Genomic DNA, 22996 nt, shown 5'->3' on the forward strand with positions numbered 1-22996 from the left:
CATCTATGCAAATCTTCTTGGAAGTGGTTGCATAATTTTTTTTGAAGGGTTGTTGGTTCTAGACACGATCTTTCATTATAATGACCAGAAATCCTTACCAGTAGGTGACGACTACTTTAACCGGCATGCTGTAGAAGATATCGCCTGAGAAATCGTAAGGGATCGACTTTGTATAACTTTCAAAACACCTCTTCCCTTTATATTGGAACGACGCCTATCATGAAAGCCTACGGTATTAGAATAATGTGGCTATCAAATTTATTCTCGTGGGGGGTAGAGTGAGGAATAAATAAAATAAACTCCTTTTGGAATTACAATTTTGGCCATTTCAATGAAAAATTTAAAGATATCATATGATATGAAAGAACATTTTTTATTGAATTATAAAATTAATATTTTATGGTCAGAAAAAGTCTAATTTTAAGGAGGACAAGACTTCAAACCAGTCTACCCTGCTTGGTAGTAAGTATTCCTGAAGGCCCCGTATGATAGCCCCACAATGCACTCCTCTATTTTAAGGCGCGCTTTTTCAATCATGAATAATATTTATGATTTCTCGTGAGGATTCTGCTTTGGTTAATACTTGATCTGAATGATCTCGTGTAAAATATTTGACATGAATTCCCGGGAAAACGATAGTACCAACGAGGACAATGATCTACGCATTTATGCAGTTCTCAACTTGAGCGAAAACCCAAGAAAATTGTTAAGGTAAGGAAGAAAGATGGTTCGAAAAACGCGCGCTTATTTTGGCCTTTCTTCATTGTTCATCAAAGTTGATGACATGTTATTCCCGGCGATAATCGGCTCAAAAAGGTCAGTTGTGTAAAGATATCGGCGAAAGTTCGCTTGTCACCTTGCAAGTGTTATGATCCTTTGAATGGGAGGTGTTGATATCTGTTCAATGTTTACACTCATTTATCCCTGAAATATTAAACCTTATAGTGTACATTGATCTTGGAAGTATTTGGCTGGTACATTCTTCACACCACCCTCCACAACCCACTACTTTTGTCTCTACTATATTATTCTAGATCTAAATAATCCTAGAATTTCTTGAATTTTTTTCAACAAGATACAAAGGAACTCAAAAGTCTATGGAAGTGGTCTTTTTTTATATATATAAAATATTCCATCAATGGCAAATAATTGAAAAAGTTATTAATACTGTAGTATTTATTGTATATTTAAAAGTATTAGTACTGCTAGTTCCATAAAATATTCCTACCTCTTGCAGCTGGTGCTTGAAAACACAGGACCCTACTCCCTTAAGGTATCAGGGTACCCCTAGCTACCAGTGTGCATTCAACTCTTCATTTCATTATAGAAAGTGGGGAAGGTCATGTGACCAGTTAGTCCAATGTCCAGAAAATATCCATACCTCCCTCACATTGAGAATTTGAATTTCTGGGGGGGAGGGGGGGGGGTGGTGAGACAACCATCTTCTAAGCCCATAAAATAACGAATAGAATTTGGAATCACCTATAAGGGTTTTCTTTTTGTTTTACTTACAGCAAAGGAGACAGGAAAAGTTTTTTCTGCCATTTTTCCTTACCCCTCCCAAAGCAGGTAGTTGTTTTTGCTGTGGGGGAGTGGGAGAGTAATATTGGTTCAAGTAATATCTCAGTAGAAGTATCACTAGACTCAGAATCTCAACCCAAGAGGATTGGAACACTGAGTAAAGACACCAGAGCACTATGCTGGCAGAATGAATGGGGAAAGACCTTTGTTGACAGAAGTTTAAAGCTGTTTGAAGAGGTAAATAATGAGAATAAAAGCATGAGAGGATAGTAGGAGATAGTCCTAGAGAATGTTAATTCATATCTGATGTTATACGTAAATTTACTTGTGTTCTTACAGGATAGAATGGCCAAACTAGTTTTAAGTGTTGAGCAAAAGTCAAATAATGACCAAAAAGAGAGCAAAATATCCAAGAAAACACCATTTTCACCAGTTCAAACAAACAAGAAAGATGACCATAACAGTCCAAAGACAACTGCCTCTAAGACTACTAAAAACAATCCATCCAAATACCTCACACCAAAAAACAAAAGTACAAGGCTTGACGACTTCTGGGGTATCGATAGTCAAGAATATGAAAACAGTCCAACAGATGTTACAGGGACTCCACCTGCACCACCATCATTTAGTGAACACAGAAGGAAACGAACTCCAAGATGCTCATCAGAAACCCTGTATGTACACATAACAATACACTCTCAAATGTCAGTATACTATATATAGTGTACTGTATAATTTTCTCTATTATCCCCCTGGAAGCTTATATTATTTCAGTGCGTGATAATTTTTTTTTTTTTGTTCCTACAAAAATAATTTTTGTAGAACATTTTAGTTTCATTCAGTCTTAAATACAAATATATTTTTTGTCATGTTTCTTCTAGTCCTGCTGGGAAGAGAAGAAAATCACTTCACCGGTCAGAGTTTTCCAGTCCTTCTGTGACAAAGAATAGTCCAAGCAGTAAGGGTTTGGCCAGCCCTAAGGTGTCTTCACCTCCATCAACACCTTGTACACCATATTCTCCATGTGCCTTCAAAGAAGGAGGTAAGCATTAATGGTTCATTAAGCAGATTTCATTGGTGGGTGATATAATATCCCATAGTCTTTATGTTGTGCTTAATAAAATTATTTTTTCATATTTGCCTCCAACGAAAGCATATATTATAACAGACATGCTTTTTCAAGTCAATAAGTACATAATTTTGATTGGATGAACAGAATCTAAATGAATGAATCAATAAATGTTGTCAATCTTTAATGATGTGTCTTGTTGATCTTCGAAAAGTCCTTCAACACCAATATATAGACCTAATCCCAAATTTGGTTGAATTACAATGAAACAATGAAGGCAAGATACAGAAAATACATCAAGTCATTTTTCAGTTCAACATATGATTATTTTATATGCTACAGGTCCTTCTGGTCGCTGGGGTCATGGTATGTCCAATATTGGGGAGAACAAGACGGTTCTGGTTGGAGGACAAGGGGCTAAACAACAAATGGTAAAAGATGCTCTCTGGGTTATCAGTACCAGTGATACAGGTAATCCAGCATAGAATAAATAAAATGAAAAGTAAAAAAATGGGAAGAAATTACTCGACTCAACTTTTTGTTTAGTGCCATAATTTACAATAATGCATAAAGTTAGAGACATTTACCTATTTAAAAGCACAAGCTAATTGCGACAGATAAACTAATTGAAGCAATTAGCTGAAAATTTGAAAATTTACATTTTTAGGTCAGGCACTGAAAAAGGAGTAGTAAAATACAAAAAGAGGAGGGGCGAGAAAAAGGGGGAAAAACAAAAGATATGATTAAGAGAGCTCATAAATAGAATGCAAGTAAAGCATTATTATACTAGAGTATCTTGTTTATAACAGAAAATTTTCTCCTTAAAAAGTTTTTTCTTGAAATTTTTCTTATTGGAGTTCTTTAAATTTTCACTCAAAGAATTCAAAAACATTAACTAGGCACAAAAAAGCTCTTTCTGACAAATTGAAATATTGTGTCATACACTTTATAGTTTGGGAAAGATTAATTTTTACCCTATGGCTCTTTTTTATCTCCTCTTGCTTACTAATGGATATCACTTATGATTTCCTCATAGGAGAAGTAGAATGGAATCAACCATTTACCTCCAATGGCACAGGTGCTGACAGACGAATGGGTCATTCTGTTATTTATGATGCTGAGTCCAAAGCTATTTATATTTATGGGGGATCCAAAAACAAGAGATGGTACAGTGATATCCATCAACTCAACACAGAGACTTGGGAGTGGTCAGTGTTAAAGGTCAGTACATGTGAATGGTTTGTTTGTGGTTTGAGTTGTTGTTAACAGTAGTATTTTAACAGTATTTTAACAGTTATAGTACTTTAGGGAAGCATGGGTGGCATGCGCTGCTAATGTGCTGCCTCTCACCAATGTGACCCGGGTTTGAGCTCCCTGGTCTCAGTGTCGTATGTGAGTAGAGTTGTTTCTCTCCTGTGCTTCGAAGGTTCTCCAGTTTTTCCTCCCTCCACAAAAATCAATTTCTAAATTCTAATTCGATCTACTGGCTGCCTCATCAATTGGGTCGCAAGGCCTGGGAGTGTTAAATGCATTAATTTTTTTATAGAGTATTACAGGTGGTTTAGTCTTGCAGCACTTGCCTCTTGCCTCTGAGATCTCAGGTTCAATCTCTGCATCATGTGAATAGCATATGTTGGGTTTCCCTTGATTCAAGCCTTTTTCTACTGGTTAATCCAAATTTGTTCCTTTAAAAAACTCATTATGTTAATATTTCATTTTAGCTACTAGAAATATTAAATGGCAAAGGCTCATTCTTTCTTCTTGTTTCAACAGACTGTAGGTAAAGCTCCAACAAGAGCCTACCACAGCTGCACACTGTTCCATGGAGAGCTGTGGGTGTTTGGTGGTGTCTACCCTAATCCTGACCCTCAGTCTGATGGATGTAGTAACGACATGTTTGTGTTGAACTTGCAAACTAAGAACTGGTACATACCAATAGTTGGCTCCACATCCAAACCTTGTCCAAGATCTGGGTTAGTACCAATACTGCTAGATTACAGTGTACAGTATGTTTTAATTTTTGTTGGAAAAAAATTAAGGTTTTTTAAATAAATAAGGACCAAACAAATAGCTTGTGCAGTGTCTCTCTCTGCTTTGGTTTTAGATTAAATTGGTGTAATGTCTTTCCTTTCAGGCCACATGTGACATTCCCTTGAGTATCATATCTTTGTTTAAGGTTTGCACACCCAGACACATGAATACAAATATAAAACAAAGAATCTTGTTCTCAAGGTGATAACACGTGGTCTAAAATGGGAAAACATTACAGTAAAGAAGTCTTTAATGACATCATAGTTGTCAGTACTAATATTGCTTGTTTTCCAGGCATTCTGCATGTATGTTTGATGACACCCTTGTGATATTTGGTGGCTGGGATGCTCCAACATGCTACAATGATCTTTTCTTTCTTGACCTCAGTAAGTATTAATTCCATTCAAGCTGAATTCTTCCATCAATTAAATTTACCATTAAAATATCAGACCAAACTACAAGTCAACTGTCAGTCAGCTTGCTTTCCATCAACCCAGAAATAAATATCAAACAAGTTAAGCAGATTTTTTAATCTGCTTATACTCTTGATGTAGCATACACTTAACATATAGATCTTTACAGAGTGACAAAAACACATTTCATAAACTCACAATTATTGATGAAAATTTTGTTCATTAACGGATATTCCAAGCAGGTTCCAAACTGTGTTCGTCCCAGTCTCAACTAACTAATGCTACAAACTCAACCCAGATTTTAAAACTCTTGAATAAGCATGTCTAGAAATGTCTGTGACAAAAAAAACTGCTTTATTTGTCTATACACGAATACTTGCATACTTGAATTGCAGCATATTTTTACAAGTTGGTGTCATTATTTCTTCAACAGCTATCATGGAGTACACTGAGCCTGTTACGACAGGGACTGTTCCCTCTAAGCGCAGCTGGCATGCTGCAATCAAGCTACCAGGAAAGAGAATGCTTATCCATGGAGGATACAATGGCATCAAGACACTAGGAGATGCCTTCATCTTTGATATGGGTGAGTCACAACAGATCTTTTACCAAGATGCATGAGCGCTGTCAATTGGGAAAAGATCTTACTCGTACATATGCTATGGAAAAGTTTCTTTTAGTTCACAAGCTATTCTCGTACCCAAAGACTTTCATCTCAGCTTTCTAATGAAAAATCGAAGGCTCTGGTAACACACAAATCCACCATTAATTTGATTGGTTTTAATTTTTTGCATACCGGAAATCAGAATAAGTGGAGCTTGCACAAATATTTTTTCAAGGGTTTTGCCTATAACTCTATGGTAAATCCAAAGGTTTCTTCTGAACACTACGAGAAAATACCTCTTTAACGCCTGCACCTGCAATATTTAAGAAAGTGCTCAAGCATCTTGGAAATCATCTATCTGTAGGATATTCTTACATCAGTCAGTCGTAAAATGAATTCTACATGGGGGGGTGGCATTATGTGAAAGGAATTTGTATTGTCAATCAAATTTGTATCCTCTTGAATGTGTATTCTTCAGGAACTCTTACTTGGACTGCTGTACAGACTCCAGAAAACCTCTATCCAAGGGCAGGTCATACTGCTTTCTCCATTCTCGACAAAGAAGAAGAGGAAAACAGTGACAAAGTAGCGATATTTGGTGGTGGAGATAATTTAGGGGAATTCTTTAGTGATTTTTTAACATTTTATCCTCAACCAATAGAACAGAGTTAATGTGTTTTAAATGATGATTCAATTAATGGGCATTAAAACATGTAAATATGTGTATTTTTAAACTTTGTACTGGTTTACTCCTTGTAGTTCTTTAAAGCCCTGTTACTGCATGTTAAACTCCATTTGGAGCAGAATAAATTCAAACCTGGTCATATTATGAATAATATGTAGATGATGGCTAGTAAACACTAGCATGGACTGCGTCGGTGTTCCTAATGAAACAGCTATCGTAGATTGATAAGTTTTACACCGTATTGAAAATAGGAACTGACATTTCGGACTTTAGTCCTTCGTCGGAGTCAATGATTGACTCGAACGTCAGTTCCTATTTTCACTACGGTGTAAAACTTATCAATCTACGATAACTGTGTCATATTATGAATAACACTTCTCCAAAAACAGGGCATTAAAGTATCCCAGTACTGGTATAGGACTGTTGGTGTTATTATTCTAAAATTTTAACATTAAGAAGAAGTTAATCCTAATAAAGTTCACTCATTCATGTTGATGTTTGTATTGATCTTTCTTTATTTTTAGTTTTTACAAGATTTTGTTTACAAATTAAATTATGTACAAGGTTACACTGTACCATCTGAACTAGATACAAAAGATTCCTGCAAAAATATCTCTTCTTGTTAAATATATTGCTTTTTATCTATTGGGTATGGATACATTCCTTATTTTTCGTCCTCCATTGGAGAAAATTTATCAATAAATAACAGATTATGTATATATATTTGTAATTTTTAGGTTTTTCAAGCAAACGTTGATGAAGACATGCCATAAACAGGAGAAAAACTGTGGCTCTTGCCTATATATTGTACAACTCTCAGCACAGACCTCTGACAAAATACCTGCATTTATAGCAGTGCAAAGAAATCAAGAAATATATGGAATGAGATGATAATTTGCACTTGCATACCGACCATAATGAATGATGAAATTAATTCCATATTGATTTACAAAATTATTAATGTATTAGTTGCGTGATGAAATGTTAACACATTCATGAAATGGTCAAAAAGAATATTGACAGATCATGCAGAAAATCACAAATTAGTATATCAACACTGCATTGTCAACATTATGTTATGTATGCGTAAACTATTTAACATACAAAAAAACTCTAAACTATGTAACCTTTGTAGTGACATTTTCCCAAAATGCCATCAGCTCTTTCAAAGAATCTTGAACTTTATTCTTTTCTACGTCGACTTCCTTAGAAAGTCTCTGTTCTTCTTCTGATGAACAATTGCCAATTCTTTCACCCAGACGTGTTGGACCTTGTAAACATGGTGGTAGCTGTGTCATGGCTTCCACAGATGTTAAAAGTTCAGATGTAAATCTAGTAGTCTTGAATATTTCTGATAAAGAGTCTCTCCAGTCTGTTACCGGTGATGAGAGTGGTTCTCCCATCAGTACATGTTCACTCACAGTAGCATGACCCATCAGTCTCGGAAAGCAGTAAGGGATTGTTCCATTTGCTTTTGCTAGAGCAAGATTCACTGGATCTCCAAGAGCAGACTGTTAAAATCAAAATACAATTTTAGAGTCAATTACTATAGCTCTTAGTAATTGGTCAAAATGACTAGCAAGGCAAATATTTGGCTGGATAACTTTCAATTATTCTGCCCTGACATGGTCTTATGACCAGCCATCATTTTAGGCCTTGAATAGTAAGGGAATTTCAAGTGAGGGAACTACCTAAGATAATAATTAGGAGTGTAGAATATAATTTTTTTTTAATAATATAAACAAGGGGAAGCCATACCTTATCACAGACCATGTCACACAGCGCTACTAGCTGTGCACCTAGTCCTTCTGCAGGCTTGTTGATAGTGGCTATCACTGGTTTAGGAAAATACTGGATTGTTTGAATTAGATACCTATACAGATACAAAACGAATCCAGTTATAGCTAGGTGCATCTAATACCTCATATTAGAAGAAATTTTAAACAACAGACTTAAAATAACGCAATGAGTAGATGAGGGATGCAATGGGGTTTTCTCATAAAATTACATTGTCCATAGGCACAATCCCAGGGACACATCATATGTAAGCTGAAGTAACTGGTTTTTATCTGTCAATGTGTTGTTATTACATGGCTTATTTCCATTGTCAATTTAACCATTAATTAATAAGTGACATTTCATGACTCATAGTTTCAATAGAATGAGTCATATCCATGATGATCTAATCTACAAAGTGACAAGAAGAGATAACTAGCTAAAAACTAGTGTGAGCTGTGTCGGTGTTTCTATTGAAACAGTAATGATAAAAAGGCAAAGGTTTTTTCATCTTTTCACAGTGTAAAATTTACCTTTTTATCATTACTTAATCTACAAAGTATCAAGTTTGATAGACAACCTACCTTATTTTATCTACATCTTTTCTATAATTCTTTACTTCTCCCTCCAATGGTATAGTAACAATAGTATCCAAGTCTACTCCACAAAATATATCATCTCCAAGTCCACTAATAACAACAGTCTCAGCCTTATCAACAGCAGCTTCCTCTAAAGCAAGAGTTAATGAATCAATTATCCTGAGATTGACCCGCATTTGTTTCCCTGATGACCGCCGTACAGTAATATGAACACAGTCTGGAAGCTTCTGCACAGACACTTCTTTGCATAGAAACTCTTTATCATTATCTTGTTTTTTCCTTCCCCGCTTTTTGGGTTTAGGGTCTTCTTTCACAGTTTCTATACAATTATCAAATATATCATCAGCATCTGAAAAGATTTCATCATCGTCATCATCATAATCATTCACATAATGACCAGTCTCGTCATCAGAAGTATGATAGTCCTCAGCTTCAGACTCTGGCACATGCAATTTATCCAAGTTGTCATGGAAATATGCCTTAAATACCAATCGGTTTATGCTACAAAACTCTTGATATTCATGTCCAAGAAATGATTTGAGGTCCAATTCATAATCAGCAGCCTGGTCAGAAGATGTCCAACAGCTGGTACCATCTTTCCACTGCACCAAATACTCATACTGCCCTACAGTGTTTAGTCTCATTCCTAACACCCTGTCTATCTTGTTCCTCTGACGACGTCTGAATTGCATTGATTCAATACTGTTCTTGTCCATCGATTCACTACCAACATTGGACTCTTTATCACTTGCAGCAAGAGTCTGTTTTGCTTTTTTGATAGCTTTCTTCTTCAGCTTATTAGCAAGGAGTTTTTCTGTTTTGTTTACCTTTGAAGCTGCAAGAGGTCTTTTCCCTAGCTTGTTCTTATCAAGCTTTTTTAGCTTCTTGAGTTTCTTCAGATGACCATTGAAGCTGCTAGAATCTAAATCTTCTTCATCAGTAAAAGAAAACACGTCTCTAGCTAACTTGGACTTTTTGTCAGAGTCTATTTTTGGAGGTCGTCCTCGTTTACGTTTGATCAGCTCTCCGTTGGTGCATTCACGGCTTACAGAAAAACCATTCATCTTCGCAAGTTTCGCTTTAACCTTAGTCATGTTTTTCACCGAAGAATCAAGTAAACTATCCAAATGCTCCTCATGGGACCTAAATAAAGCTCGTTTATGTAAGGATTTCAACACTGGCCGCACCCAGGGTTTTCTTACGCCATTCTTTGAACCGAACTCGTGAAGTTTCGTCTCCGATGCGGACAAAGCTGAATGTTTTGTTTTTGGAGGTCGTCCTCGTTTCTTCGGACTAGAACAATCACTACTGCTATCATCACTACTTATACCCTGAAAAACGCTTGCAGAACGAAGTCCGTTAAGCAATTTTCTCTTCTTCTTCTTTGGTTTCACATTAGGTGACGTTAGAGATGCATTCGGGGCACTCACAACACAGTCGCCATGTGGCGAAATACTAACGAAGCTTTCACTCGCTTTTCCACGCGCGATATTCGGTATTTTCACAGCAGTCTTTGGAGGTCTTCCTCTCTTACGATGAAGAGTCTCATCTGAAGAACTCTCTGTTTCTGAATGAGAAATGCACAAGTTTCTTTTCAAGCTACGAGACAGCGTCTCTGTTGTAGCAGTGTTCGTCGAAGGATAACTTGAATTAACATTTAGAACTCCGTTTTCTAGCATATCAACGTCTATATCGTCCTCAGAATATAACTTACTTTTTCTCTTTCGTTTACCTATTGTGCCTGCTTTCTTTTCAAGAGGCTCAGTTCGACCATTTTTGCAAATCTTTCGTTTACTCGTAGAACACGTACTGCTTCTTTCACCAGATGTTTCTTGTTCATCCTTCCTCGACTGAACTCGCTTTTTACTCCCAATAGACTCGTTCTCTGAATCCGTTTCCATAAAACGAGCTGGAAGCTTAGAAGTCCTACCACCATGGGTAACAATTCCAGTCTTAATCTTCCGAAATCCATTGATAATTCCTCGTTTTTTGCCCTGGTTCTTCGCTTGCTGCCCTGTCGGCCATTTAATGCCACTCAAACAATTGTTTTCACAGTCTACTTCTTGTGAACCCTCCTGCTTTGTCTTGCTCTCCATTTGATCCCTTAAAACAGTCTCCTCCTCATCTTCCCTAGTCTCATGACTAGCCGTAGACTCACTAGCTTTCATCTTAGGTCTCCACCATGAAGAAAAACACGCTCTAGAGAGAATATATATTGAAGTCTTTATTTTATTTTTATTGAATGGTGCACGCTATTCGAGGAGTTTGAGCGCGTGCGCCACTATTTAAACTCCACGCCTGTCAAAATACCCATTACCGCTGACCAATACCTTATACGCACTCCAAAATTACTTCTCTTTAAAAATCGTAATTTATCAATAGATATTCATAAATAACGTAAAATAAAGTAATACAAACCTTCTATATAGTGTATAATAACTTGAGCTTCGGTCATATTAGTCTTCTTCTTAAGATTGATGAATTTCGTGAGAGTATTATTCGATGGCATTTGATGTTTTTTTTCTTCTTCTTTACATTTTGTTGATCATTTCTTTGGTGTTTCTTGGCCGCTAGATAAAAAGATGTCATATCGTAGTAACTCGTGTAATATAATTTACTGTAGAAACTTCACGCTGAAAAGGAAAAGAAAAGCAATTAGTGGGATGAAGGTAGAACGAAAAACGAAAAATTTATCACCATGATTATTAGAAGGAAATTGGAACAGATAACTTAATATTCCTAAATTGTTTTCTTTTAAAATGAACGAAATTCAAGACAGTTCAAAAACGTCTCGAAAAATATTTTCAAAGCCAGCTGTCAAGTTTACTGAGAAGTGAGTTCGGGATTAATGGCCCAGGCCGCGTGAACCCGAATGAGAATGAATACAGACAGTCCTACGCAATCATTTGAATCTTGCTCTGCGCAGTGCGGAAGTATTTTATCAAGTGCGTCACGTTATGCCGTGGCTACGGTTGGGATACCTGTGGTTGCACGCGCATTTTTCAAATTGCAGTTTCTGGGGAATATTTTCGGTTGAAAAGTCTTTTTATTGAACCGGTGGTTCATGTTTGAGTTGTTTTGTTGAATTTACTTGATGGTAACAATTAAAAAGCCATATTTCTGATATGGCAGAGGTATGCTTTCACGTTTGATCTCATCATTACCGAGTCCGTATAATTAAATAGTTATACATTTTAACTGTGGTTTTCTCGTGACAGGATCGATGTTTTGAGGCAGTAGTTAGTTTAATCGAGGACGTTTGGGTCAAACGGTGGTTCAGTGATCTTTCCTGGATCAAAAAAGCTACTTGGGATGATGTTTATCATTCTGTGAGAGAAAGACAGCTTCACAGGGTCAAGCAAATTCTGGTAAACATTTTTGGTGAGGTAAGCATGACTGAATTTAATTTTCGATAAACATGTCTCGGTTGGCAACTCGTGGCATACTTACACTAGCATCGAATGTAACAGGACAATTACAAGGAGAAAATTGATGACAAAACCCTTCAAAAGGTTGTGCTGCATTGTTAAAGAGATTGAAAGTCATTCTGTTGCCAAAAGAAAACATTTCTTGGATCGTTCATCATGCTGTGTTCTTGCCCTGTTGAGTATCGTCCTTGAACAGTGCCAAGATGATTCGACCATTAATAAACACCAAATAGAAATAGTCCTTAATACCTGCACCAACAACACAGTGAAACTTCGAGAGTTGCTTTCCATGGATAATCTTAGTTCTTTAGAGGACATGGTGACCACTTGCTGCAAAGGAATGACACCGATTCATTTCGCTGTTTTGTGGGATAACATCGAGTCTTTACAAGTTCTCTTGAAATACGTAGCAAATACAGAGTTAATCAATCACAAGGATTTATACAGTTACACAGCTCTACATTATGCAGTGCAGTATCCAAGTACAACAGCAGCACGCATGTTGTTAGATTATGGTGCAGACGTAAACGCACAGCTTCAGTTTGGACATACGCCTCTTCACCTTGCTGCATTCCGCGTAGACCCTAAGCTTGTCCTTCTTCTGTGCCGACATGGGGCTGATGTGAGTGCTGTGACTTCATTAGGCGAGACACCTCTAACTACGGCTACCCGTTTAGGAAGTATATCACGTGTTGAGCATCTTGATTTGCATCTAACTACTATCTCCTTATTACTTCGCTACGGGTCTTCTCCAAACGCTCATGACAAACAAGGTAGGACGCCGATTTTCTATGGGTGGCGTTTCAGCCAAGATAAACGTTGTGCTTTAATGTTGTGTTCTGCAGGAGCAAACTTAGCTTTCCTGCCTAAAAACTGCACATTTGAGTCAAATTCTGTAATCCCGTTAAACACTTCACAAGAATGCCTAATGTTCATGTTTCGCCGTTTTCTCGAAACAGTTGGGAAAACTCCATTACGGCTGGAAATCATTTGCCTTATAGAGGTACGAAAAGCGATGGGGAAATCTTTCCAGCAAGGCGTTCAAGAATTACCGCTGCCCAGCAAATTGAAACAGGCGCTACTTTTTCAAACTCTACCGAAGTTAGTTTAAACCAGTAAGCCAAATGAGATTATCTTTTATGCGCTTCTTCGATTTATCATTTTTAGCAAGTAGCATATATGATAAATATTTATGTTTTTTAGACAATAAACAAATACACACAAAAACAGTTAGAAACAACCACGACACAAGAGCGCGATTCCTGAGTTGTAATGAAGGTTGTAATTGCTGAGTCTTCGATTGGTTTTCCGTCCCCCCCCCCCCCCCCCCCGACTTTTCTCTATGTTGCTGTATCGTGTGTTTATTTTATTTACAGGTTTATACCCAAACCCTTTGCTCAACAGCAACCCCTGCACACGGCAAACTCCAGGTCGAGTTGCTGTGGACTGTGTAGATACCAAAAGGTTGTCAAACTAGCAGTTGCTACTGACTTTGATCGGCAGGCCACTGAATATTTTATTTTCTCGGCTGCAATGACATGTCCATATTTGTCATTAAAACGAGTAATTTCATTTCGTTGTCGTCTGATTTAGTTTCATTTAAATGCGTTCCTTCTTTTGCAACACTAAAGCGCTCTACATTCTTTCCTTTTCCGAACGAATTACTCATGTTTTATGGGGTCATATCTTATTTAACAGATCAAAAACAGTTTTCCGTGTTCGATACTCTGATCAAGTGGTTCCACTCTGAGTGGTTTCCAGCTTCTCGAGTGTTCTCCCAACATCCAAAGTGTTTTGATCAGAGTATCAAACACAGAAAACTGTTTTTGATTTGTTTTATAAAATAACAAAAGCGCGAAAAGATCGAAAAAAAGCAAAGTCTAAGTAAATTCTCCCTACGTGCCGTCTTATTCAAACTGACCAATGAGCGCGCGCGATAGATTAAGAATGACGATAGCATGTTTTGATACTCTCATCAAACATGGTTTTCGACCAATCCTAGCGCGCGTAGTATACCAATTATTTTATAATACCCATTAAAAGTTCATTTTCCAGGCAGGCGTTGTCAGCGTGACGTTTCCGACCGTTACATTATTCATCAGTTGAAAATGCGGAGAAAAAAGCCACAAATTCATTAAGGAAGCTGAAACGTGAACACGCCGTTTTTGACATCGCCTCGCTTATTTGGTATTCCTCCTGAAGAGACTGACGATGAAGAACAAACGCAATACGACGACTACTACTGTAACCGTGGAAGGAGAGGATTGAGAATATCGTGTTTATTGTGGATGCTGCGATTGGATGTGGCTTGTAACAACTGGTGAAGGTTGGTTAAAGGTGCTGGAATGGATCAGTAGCTTCCTTGCTTTCTTGTTCACTTGCGCAAGCGATTTTGGCCGATTGCTGTCATTCTTCCCGGAGTACAATTTCATGGTTTTCGTTGGCGTAGCTGCACATATACTTGTAACAATACACATTGTCCTAAAGATGACACATATATTTGAGACTCTGCCGGCAACTTTGACTCATCCGCTTTTTAGAATCGTCTGCTGTATTCTCGGAGTCATAGCATTCTTGTCTTCTTCCTCTGCTGTTCTCGCTCGTTCATACCACTATACGCTATTAAAGGTGTCAGCAGCCTCTGGCTACGTTGCCATGTTTCTATTTCTTCTCGAGACTGTTTATATCTTCATTGACTGAAAAAGAAAAGAAAGACAAGCAACAGAATCGACCAAGACTGTTGAAAATGTATCTGGGGTGGTGTAATGAGAGAGCCGGAATCATCCCGGTAGAAAATAGTTGGATTTAAATTTACCATCATCCGCTTGAAGTCTAAAACAATAATATCCATTGTAAAGCATTAGTAATAATACTGTACGAATAAAAAGTACAATTACACCTCTGCCGAGCATCGTTATATTAAACCTCATTAGTTACTCCCCCCCCCCTCCCCCCACAACCGGCGTGATTGCTAGGGGAGGGGTGCTCCACATTCCTGAGTATCCTTTAAGGATGTAGGGGAGTAGGATGGACTAATGCAAGAGAACATAAATAAGTTTATAATATGACTAGATTATTACGCGCGCTCTGATTGGCCAAAAACCAATGAACTATTTCCCCATGGGTTGCACGCTCGCGCACGCTGATCTCAACGGACGCTCGCCTTTTTTCTCTAAATTTTCAAACCCGATGGCGTCAATATGAAATGCCTATGAACTATTTGCCCATGGGTCGCACGGTAGATTTTTGGTCATATTATAAATCAGTTAGACGACAAAAAAGCGCTCGCCCATGGCGATATAGACGCACTTGAGAAAATATAAAGAACTCTTAACAAGATTTATAAACTGAATTACTGTAGCTGGCAATTCATATGTAACATCGATTACCAGAGTTATCTACAATCAGATAACGTCATCCGGAACAGCCATAAAGTTAGAAGATCATACATTTCATTCTACAACAGAGCATAAATACTTATTTATGCGCTCTTGCAATCAATTAATCCTCTAAACTGTTTATACATTCCTAGACCACCACTCCCCTATATTCTTAAAGGATACTAAGGAATGGGGACAGCCCCTCCCCTACTGAGCAATCCCGCCGGTTGCGGTGGGGGGGGGGGGTGGGGGGTGGACTACAATCCATCCATCCATCCATCCATCCATCCATCCATCCATCCATCCATCCATCCATCCATCCATCCATCCATCCATCCATCCATCCATCCATTCATTTGTTCGTAATATGTCTTTTCCCACTTATTTTTTAAAATAATATTTTAGTTTTTTTTGCATCAAAATCATTTACACCAAAAGACTCTCTAATAATCACAATTTGACAAACTCGAAGGCGAAATCGTACGTATCACAAGAAAACCAGTCCTATCAGCTTTTTTAATTAATTTTTTTTTTTTGGTTTCGAAACTTCCGACAGCACATTTTCTTGATCGATACATAATGAAAAAGCTGTCGGAGCTGTAACCTGTGACACTTGTTTTATCTCTACAAACAAATGGCCGAATAACTGATTGGCCAAGAGAAGGTTAAAGGTGGATTTATCCATGAGTTGTCGAGATGATGATTATGCAAGGTTGATTATTCAGAGAGCACTCAAGGTATTGTCATTGCGCGCGCCATAATAGAAACGGCAAGCAACGAGGCAGAACGGGGTGCCGAACGTGATACGAGAAACTCTTGTTAACCTCTAAGCGTGATGGCGACGAAAAGAGACCGTCGAGCAACCACTACGGTGACTGTGGATCGAGAGGTTCGAGAATATACTGTTTATTGTGGATGCTGCGACTGTATGTGGTTTGTAGCAACGTGTGAAGGTTGGTTAAAGATGCTTGAATGGATCAGTACCTTCCTTGCTTTCGTTATCATCTGTGCAAGGCTCAGCTATTACTCCGCTTTAGCCCAGTACGACTTCATGGTCTTCGTTGGAGTAACTGCCTTCGTATTCATAACAATACATATTATACTCAAGATGACACATCTATTCGAAAGGCTTCCCGATGCTTTGATTCATCCATACGTTGGGGTCGTCTGCTGTCTTCTCGCTGTGGTAGCATTTTTGTCTGCGTCCTCTGTTGTTCTTGCTTATGCCAATGGCGACGAATACCTAGTGGCTTCTGCAGCTTGTGGTTACATTGCGATGTTCTTATTCCTTTTGGAGGCTCTTTATTTGTTCTGCCGAGTTAAAAGAACGCGAAGCCAGGCAACAGAATCGACACAGACCGTTGAAACAGTCCAGAAAGTTGAAACCAATGAATCGTCGGTCGAACAAAAAGAAAGACTGTCTGAATTTCCTCAATAGAAAAAGAGAAAACATCGCTATTACAGATATCATAAGTCATTTTGCATTTGGCTTTTGAGGTTCCCACATTGTCCAGCCGGAACTGACCGAACAGTTACGTACATACGTATCTTAAAAAGTACAAGTATTGACGAACTTGATGCCTGAAAAATTTAATGTTAGTTTGATTTTCATTACAGTAAGGAGTTATTAATGTATGTTCTATATCATATGATCATTTAGTTTTGATCCCATTCCTTAAGATAAAGACAAATAAGTTGAACTGAACTGAACAACTACAGCACGCGAGAAATTACTACGTGGTGTTCAAAAGAAAAGATAAAAAATCGAAACAGGCACACGTCAGTGGTAATAACGAGAAGATGTGATAAAAAATCAATTGAGAATAAAAAGAAATAAACGTTAGCAGTAAGTTGACCTTCAGTTTCTTTCAGCTGTTTTATTTTTTGTCCAATAATTAAGGCTGATTCGTAATGATCGGTATAAAAACATCTTATATTGCGTGACAAGGTGTTGAATATGACGGTTTTTATAGTGTAAAAGGGTGGGACTGGTAATGACTGGATATGCAAAGAAGAGAAAAAACAAACAAAGATACATCAAAAGGATCACAATACATCTAAAGGATAAATACCAAAAAGAAAAGAAAAGAAAAGAAAGAAAGAAAGAAAGAAAGAATCAAACAAACAAACAAACAAAAATAAATAGAAAGAAAGAAAGGGAGAAAAAGGGTTGGGGATTCGCAGTAATAATAATAATAATAATAATGATGATAATAATGAATGATAATAATGATAATAATAATGAATAATAATAATACTATAATAATAATAATAATGAATAATAATAATAATGAATAATAATAATAATGAATAATAATAACAACAATAATTTTTTTTAAATTTCTTAAAAAAAAAATGTATAACCATAAAATCTATTTAGTAAAAATTAATCCTAATGGTATATGTTAAAAAAAAAAAGTAATAATATAATAACAACAATAATAATAACAATAATAATACTATAATAATAATAATAATAAAAATAATAATAATGATAATAAGTATAAGTAATAGGACTCCATGCTGTCCAATTAAGAAATAATTGGACGAGGAAAATTCCGAGGACTTCCAAAATTTGGCAGTCAGAGGAATTTTTCGAGTCTAATTATTTCTTGATTGGGGAGGATGAACTATCCCATTACCTATTAATCATATAGCTGCCTAATTAATTCCATATCAACAAGACCTGTCCAATTAGGAAAATAATTGGACACTTACATATATGGGATTAATGAGAAGCTGTATAATTATAATAATAATATACTATTTACTGAGGGTACAATCTCGTACCCAGAGCCCACGTTCCTCTTGGCCTCTCGTTCTTGGTACTGACCAAGAGGAACGTGGGCTCTGGGTACGAGATTGCTGAGGGAATAGCAAAATAAATAATAATGATAATTAATAGTAAAATTTACTGATGATCCTGTGACCCTCCCCCTCAATAAGAAAGTTTACATTTTTACCGATGACCATTCCCCTTTGAAGCCCCAAGCCACCGGGCCCCAATACCTTCTCAAGTGGGGTGGGAATGGTAGGAACAAGTTTTTCTAGCAATTGGTCTCCCTGTGGTATACCTTTATGATCACACCTACCAACATCAGTTTCCAAAATGGCAACCACACGAGAAGTAGTTGAGAAACGTGTCGAAACCAGGACGAAAACTGAAGTCCGCCATCACGCAGAGACGAGAATTTACCGTGAATACTGTGGCTGCTGTGACTTGCTTTGGATCGTCACCACAATGGAAGGATTGCTCAAACTAACCCAGTTCTTTACGACCTTTCTTACTTTCGTTATCCTCACAGCTCATGAAGAAAGTGCCAGAGCTTATTTCGAGTTTCTGATATTTGTTGGTACTACAGCATGGATATTTGTTATCCTGCATATCGTCTTGAAGATGACACACATCTACGAGAAGCTACCATATGTATTGATTCAGCCAAAAGTATCCCTTTCTTTGCTCTTGATTAGCGTCATCTCATTTCTTGTCGCAACCTCTGTGGCTCTTGGGTACGCTTTTAGGAGAGGTGACGTGATAGCTGCCTGTAGCTTTGGATATATATCTATGTTCCTATTCCTTATCGAGCTGATAATGCTATTTATCCGCTATAGACGCGAGCCAGTACAAAGGGAAACACCGAGGAACGAAGACGTCAAACCCGAGGAGTTTGCATACTGAACGTACCATCCAGTAAACCATGCCATTTTTGACATCATCCTATAAGTCTTAGCTTAATTTGTGAGGTTTTTCAAGTCGAAAGCCTTAAAGGGAAAAATCCATTTTTGTTTTTTTAAGGAATAGCGTGACGAGTGGGTCATATCGTGGGAATGTTGCCAACAATTTCATGGGCTATGCCATTAATCATCAGACTTTATAATCATTAGAACATAGTACTGTGACACTTTCATTCACTAACTTCTTGGCGCAGCTTGTACCATACATTTGCATCAACATGCTTGGAAGATCTTCCCTGGAACTATTTACCATGAAAGTGGGTCCAAAAATATTTTATAAAAGCAATATAAAACAGCATTTTATGTGTCTGTAGTGTGATAAAACACTTTGGGAGCTGTAGAACACTCAAAAATCAAGAGAAACACTCGTCTATGCCTCATGTTTCTAAAGCTTGCTTCTCTCATACTCTACAGCATGTTTATATTACAGTACAGAGACATGAGCCCAGGTTATATATTCGTTAGTTGTGGGACGATAAGGTAAATTGTAGTGGTATAATGTCATGTTAGGGAAAAATGAAGTTACCCCTCTAAACCACAGCCCTCCGCAATAAAAATGTACCTTCCCTTAGCTAGCTTTGATTTAGAGTGACTGCCACAGGAAAGTACCAGAGTGATAGTAAACAAACTATGGAACCAAGAGTAAAATGGATAATCCTACAATTTGTAGGAAAGTGGAAAAAAGATGAATGAAAAAGCGTTTACTTTTACACTGAGTACCATTATGGCATGAAATGTCAAAATCATTACTCTGTTTCATTTAGCTGCTATGTTGTCTATATGTTGTATTAAAATAATCCAGACAAAAAATTATTGTTGGGTTGCCTGTGGCAGCCCAGTTGTTAAATACCTTTTTTTTTTTTTTTTGTAGTTTCCTCGCGAAATGTGCATTCTTGTGCAAGAGTACCCATGTATGGATTTAAATGATGTGTTCATAGATAAATGTCGCATAGATTGGCTTAGCAGCTGAGGATGTAATTCCGGGCTTTAGAAGTAATATAATTGAGCAGTAAAAGATTTCTAGGATTGTAATTCAGATGTTTATTAATATTAATACAGTCAGCAGTATTCTGGCTTCAATCGTGTAGGTTAGTAGAGCCTAAAGGAAAATACGCTTTCAGTACTGAAATGGCACATGGGAAATGACATAACTATATTATAATTTATTCATTTGCGCCATCCATGCAGTCGGTTTAGAATGCCAAACACGTATTCAGAAGACCTGGGTTTGAGAATGGATGATGCCACAGGTCACCGGTCACAGAATGCATCTAATTAACATACTTCCCATGTGCCATTTCAGCCGCTTCTATGTTCTATGTTTCTGAACCCGACAACGATTCTTCAATTGAGTATATGCCTTATTGACTAGAGACTCGGCTTTTATGTTCTATGTTTCTGAACCCGACAACAATTCTTCAATTGAGTGTATACATAAACATATTGTTAAATACTTAGAGGTAATAGAGCTGATAACTTTGGCTGTAAGTACTTTTTGCCAAGTTTTGAACCTTTTACTATGCATTGTGGACAGTTTAACCACCACTTGAAAGAGAATGAGATTCAAAGACAAACCCAGGAATGCGAATATGTTTCAATAGAAAATATATTTTACACTGTTATCCCTAGACTACCTCCTACTTTCTTCTAAATTGTTATTTATTTATGATTTACGATATATATGCTCTCTTTTTTTGCAGAAAATACGATAATCTTTACTTCCGGTCAGCCCTTCCGGTTAGTTTCAAGAGATGACATAATTTTCTTACCCTACCCCACCCCTACTATGGCGCATTGTGCGCGGGGAATCAAACGTCTGCGCATCCTCTGGTCACAAAAGACATCGAAGACAAAATGGCTCCCTATGAAGAAGACGGAGGAGAAAGGCCAAATGATGATCGTTTGATCAAAATAAACTTTGAATGGGTAAAGGTAGTTCTTGGGCAGATTGCTATAGCAGAATTGGTCCTAACATTTCTCTGTGGCTGTTGTTCGTCGTCGGTTTCGTGGTACATAAGTTCAGGTTGTGGCGGCAAGATTGGATTCCTCGACTTCGTAGCCTGGACTGCCTTTCTAAATATTCTTATCGACCTTATTATTCACACCTTGGGTTTGTGGGAGCGTTTGTTGTGGATCTTTCGCCACCCAGCCGTTCACTTTGTACTATGCTGCTTAGCTGTCTTAGGCTTTTTGATCGGATCTTCCTTGGTCGCTTCTTGTTCGAAGGATAACGGGGTCTACAATCCTGGTGCTGGTGTAGCTGCTTCTATATTTGGTTACATTTGTCTTGTTCTCTTTGGTGTTGAAGCCTACTTGCACTTCATGAAGTACAGGAACATGGAGTCTGAGGGAAGAAGGCAGACGGGTTCTGAGGACGCTAAAGCAGATGTGATTTGAAAACATATTAAAGATGCTCCAGAAAGTATGATTTCTAGAAGGTGTGCTTGAATATGGTGGTTTCTTAAATTGGCATCAGCAGGAATAAAGAAAGTTAAGGAGAATCAGAGAACAAATAGTTTAACAAATATAATCATTGACATTTATATAATATATTAGAGTGATAAATAACTGCAAAAGTTTTCTTAACTACTTAAAACTGAATTAATTCCGTTTAAAACTGATTCGCTGTTATCCATTATTCATGGGTTGTTTTAGTAAGATCTTTTTTGGGAAGTTGTGTAATGTATAATATGAACGTTAATAGCCTGAGAAAGATGTAAGGTTTATGTACTTTACAATTCATTATAAGTTTATTCAAATAAACAGAGTTTGTAGACAAAAGATGGATCTTTTTTGTGACTAAGTTGTTTGAACACCTATACACATGAACACTTCTAGACGTTTTCTAATATTTTGCTTTGATTACATAGTGTTGTTTGGTAATATGCTTTTTTTGCATATAAAACTACTTGGGGATATTTCTCTAATAATAACAATAAAACACAAGTTTATAGTATATTATAATAGAGTGCATTTAGTTACACTGTCTAATGGTTAGATAAATTTATCGAACTTAGATAAATATTCAGTTGATGTTATCTAAGAGTAAATATGCCACAAAGCAATGGTCATGCGAATCTGGGCGTTTAAATTCATACTGTTGAATAGTTAGATAAATTTATCTAACATAGAAAACTATTCATCTTGATAAGTAGTTGCTTGGAGAAGCATAATACTAAAAAGGACATTTATAGGATTAACATATAGTTTTTGCTTCACAACGTTTTGGTGTCATCATGACTCCATTATGCAACTATTCATCATTATAAAAAAAACCTGTCATAAATCTCACGTTCTGATTGGTTGGGAGTGTAGCTTTATAAGAGCACAGAGATGTGCATGCACTTTCAGTTCCATCATTCCTATTTATTTTTTCACAAAGTTGTGAAATGCCCATTGGCCCTCTTCTTCAGTCGTTTCATACAAGTCTCATAATTTACCTATTACGCAAGTTCGTATCTAAAATAACATTTATTTTAGTTATTGTGATTTGTGTTTCATAAAAGAAATTTAAAAAACCTGCTTGCTGTGTTGTGTGGAGTTACAAAGCATTTGGCAGAACACTCAAGAAGGTAGGTGTCTTGCTTCTAACAATTCATTCATGTTCTGCCAGCCCCCCTGCCCCCTACCCCCCTTCAACTTTATTATTAAAAGCGTCTGTTTAAACATTCAGCTATTGCTATTATTGTCCTTATATATTGGAATAGGAAAAGAGTTTTAGAATAAGCAATAAGAAAAAGTAGTCCACATCAGTC

General features: G+C 37.1%; 6 protein-coding genes across 7 annotated transcripts; 5 read left to right on the forward strand and 1 right to left on the reverse strand.

Moving 5' to 3' along the window:
- Positions 1 to 552: 552 nt before the first annotated feature.
- Positions 553 to 6816, forward strand: LOC116303786 (uncharacterized). The gene is made up of 10 exons (XM_031713389.2): positions 553 to 711; positions 1515 to 1758; positions 1861 to 2195; positions 2403 to 2563; positions 2933 to 3061; positions 3627 to 3811; positions 4364 to 4563; positions 4916 to 5007; positions 5468 to 5620; positions 6117 to 6816. Exons 1-10 carry the CDS (start codon positions 593 to 595, stop codon positions 6308 to 6310), a joined length of 1812 nt encoding a protein of 603 aa, XP_031569249.2. The 5' UTR covers positions 553 to 592; the 3' UTR covers positions 6311 to 6816.
- On the reverse strand, positions 6815 to 11602 carry LOC116303785 (uncharacterized). Its single transcript, XM_031713388.2, has 4 exons — positions 11117 to 11602; positions 8684 to 10897; positions 8082 to 8196; positions 6815 to 7834 (listed from the first exon to the last, which is right to left on the reverse strand). The coding sequence occupies exons 2-4, from the start codon at positions 10864 to 10866 to the stop codon at positions 7442 to 7444; spliced, it is 2691 nt and encodes an 896-aa protein (XP_031569248.2). The 5' UTR covers positions 10867 to 10897; positions 11117 to 11602; the 3' UTR covers positions 6815 to 7441.
- An 81-nt stretch (positions 11603 to 11683) lies between these two features.
- LOC116303780 (uncharacterized) lies at positions 11684 to 13437 on the forward strand. 2 transcript variants are annotated; one of them, XM_031713383.2, is made up of 3 exons: positions 11684 to 11832; positions 11917 to 12084; positions 12169 to 13437. In XM_031713383.2, exon 3 carries the CDS (start codon positions 12191 to 12193, stop codon positions 13235 to 13237), a length of 1047 nt encoding a protein of 348 aa, XP_031569243.2. In that variant the 5' UTR covers positions 11684 to 11832; positions 11917 to 12084; positions 12169 to 12190; the 3' UTR covers positions 13238 to 13437. The 2 variants fall into 2 exon arrangements, with proteins under 2 accessions (XP_031569243.2, XP_088897122.1); XM_089040996.1 differs by lacking the exon at positions 11684 to 11832 and having other exon boundaries at positions 11908 to 12084.
- A 2663-nt stretch (positions 13438 to 16100) lies between these two features.
- On the forward strand, positions 16101 to 17361 carry LOC116303835 (uncharacterized). The gene has a single exon (XM_031713443.2). The coding sequence runs from the start codon at positions 16342 to 16344 to the stop codon at positions 16942 to 16944; it is 603 nt and encodes a 200-aa protein (XP_031569303.2). The 5' UTR covers positions 16101 to 16341; the 3' UTR covers positions 16945 to 17361.
- Positions 17362 to 18568: 1207 nt separating this feature from the next.
- LOC116303819 (uncharacterized) lies at positions 18569 to 20273 on the forward strand. Its single transcript, XM_031713422.2, has one exon. It carries the CDS (start codon positions 18616 to 18618, stop codon positions 19183 to 19185), a length of 570 nt encoding a protein of 189 aa, XP_031569282.2. The 5' UTR covers positions 18569 to 18615; the 3' UTR covers positions 19186 to 20273.
- LOC116303820 (uncharacterized) lies at positions 20233 to 22022 on the forward strand. Its single transcript, XM_031713423.2, has 2 exons — positions 20233 to 20329; positions 20942 to 22022. Exon 2 carries the CDS (start codon positions 21096 to 21098, stop codon positions 21636 to 21638), a length of 543 nt encoding a protein of 180 aa, XP_031569283.1. The 5' UTR covers positions 20233 to 20329; positions 20942 to 21095; the 3' UTR covers positions 21639 to 22022.
- Positions 22023 to 22996: the final 974 nt, after the last annotated feature.

Source organism: Actinia tenebrosa, unplaced genomic scaffold (assembly GCF_029948245.1).
Source record: "Actinia tenebrosa isolate PJP-AT-01 unplaced genomic scaffold, QUT_ActTen_1.0 PGA_scaffold8__29_contigs__length_14323225, whole genome shotgun sequence".
Taxonomy (NCBI): domain Eukaryota; kingdom Metazoa; phylum Cnidaria; class Anthozoa; order Actiniaria; family Actiniidae; genus Actinia; species Actinia tenebrosa.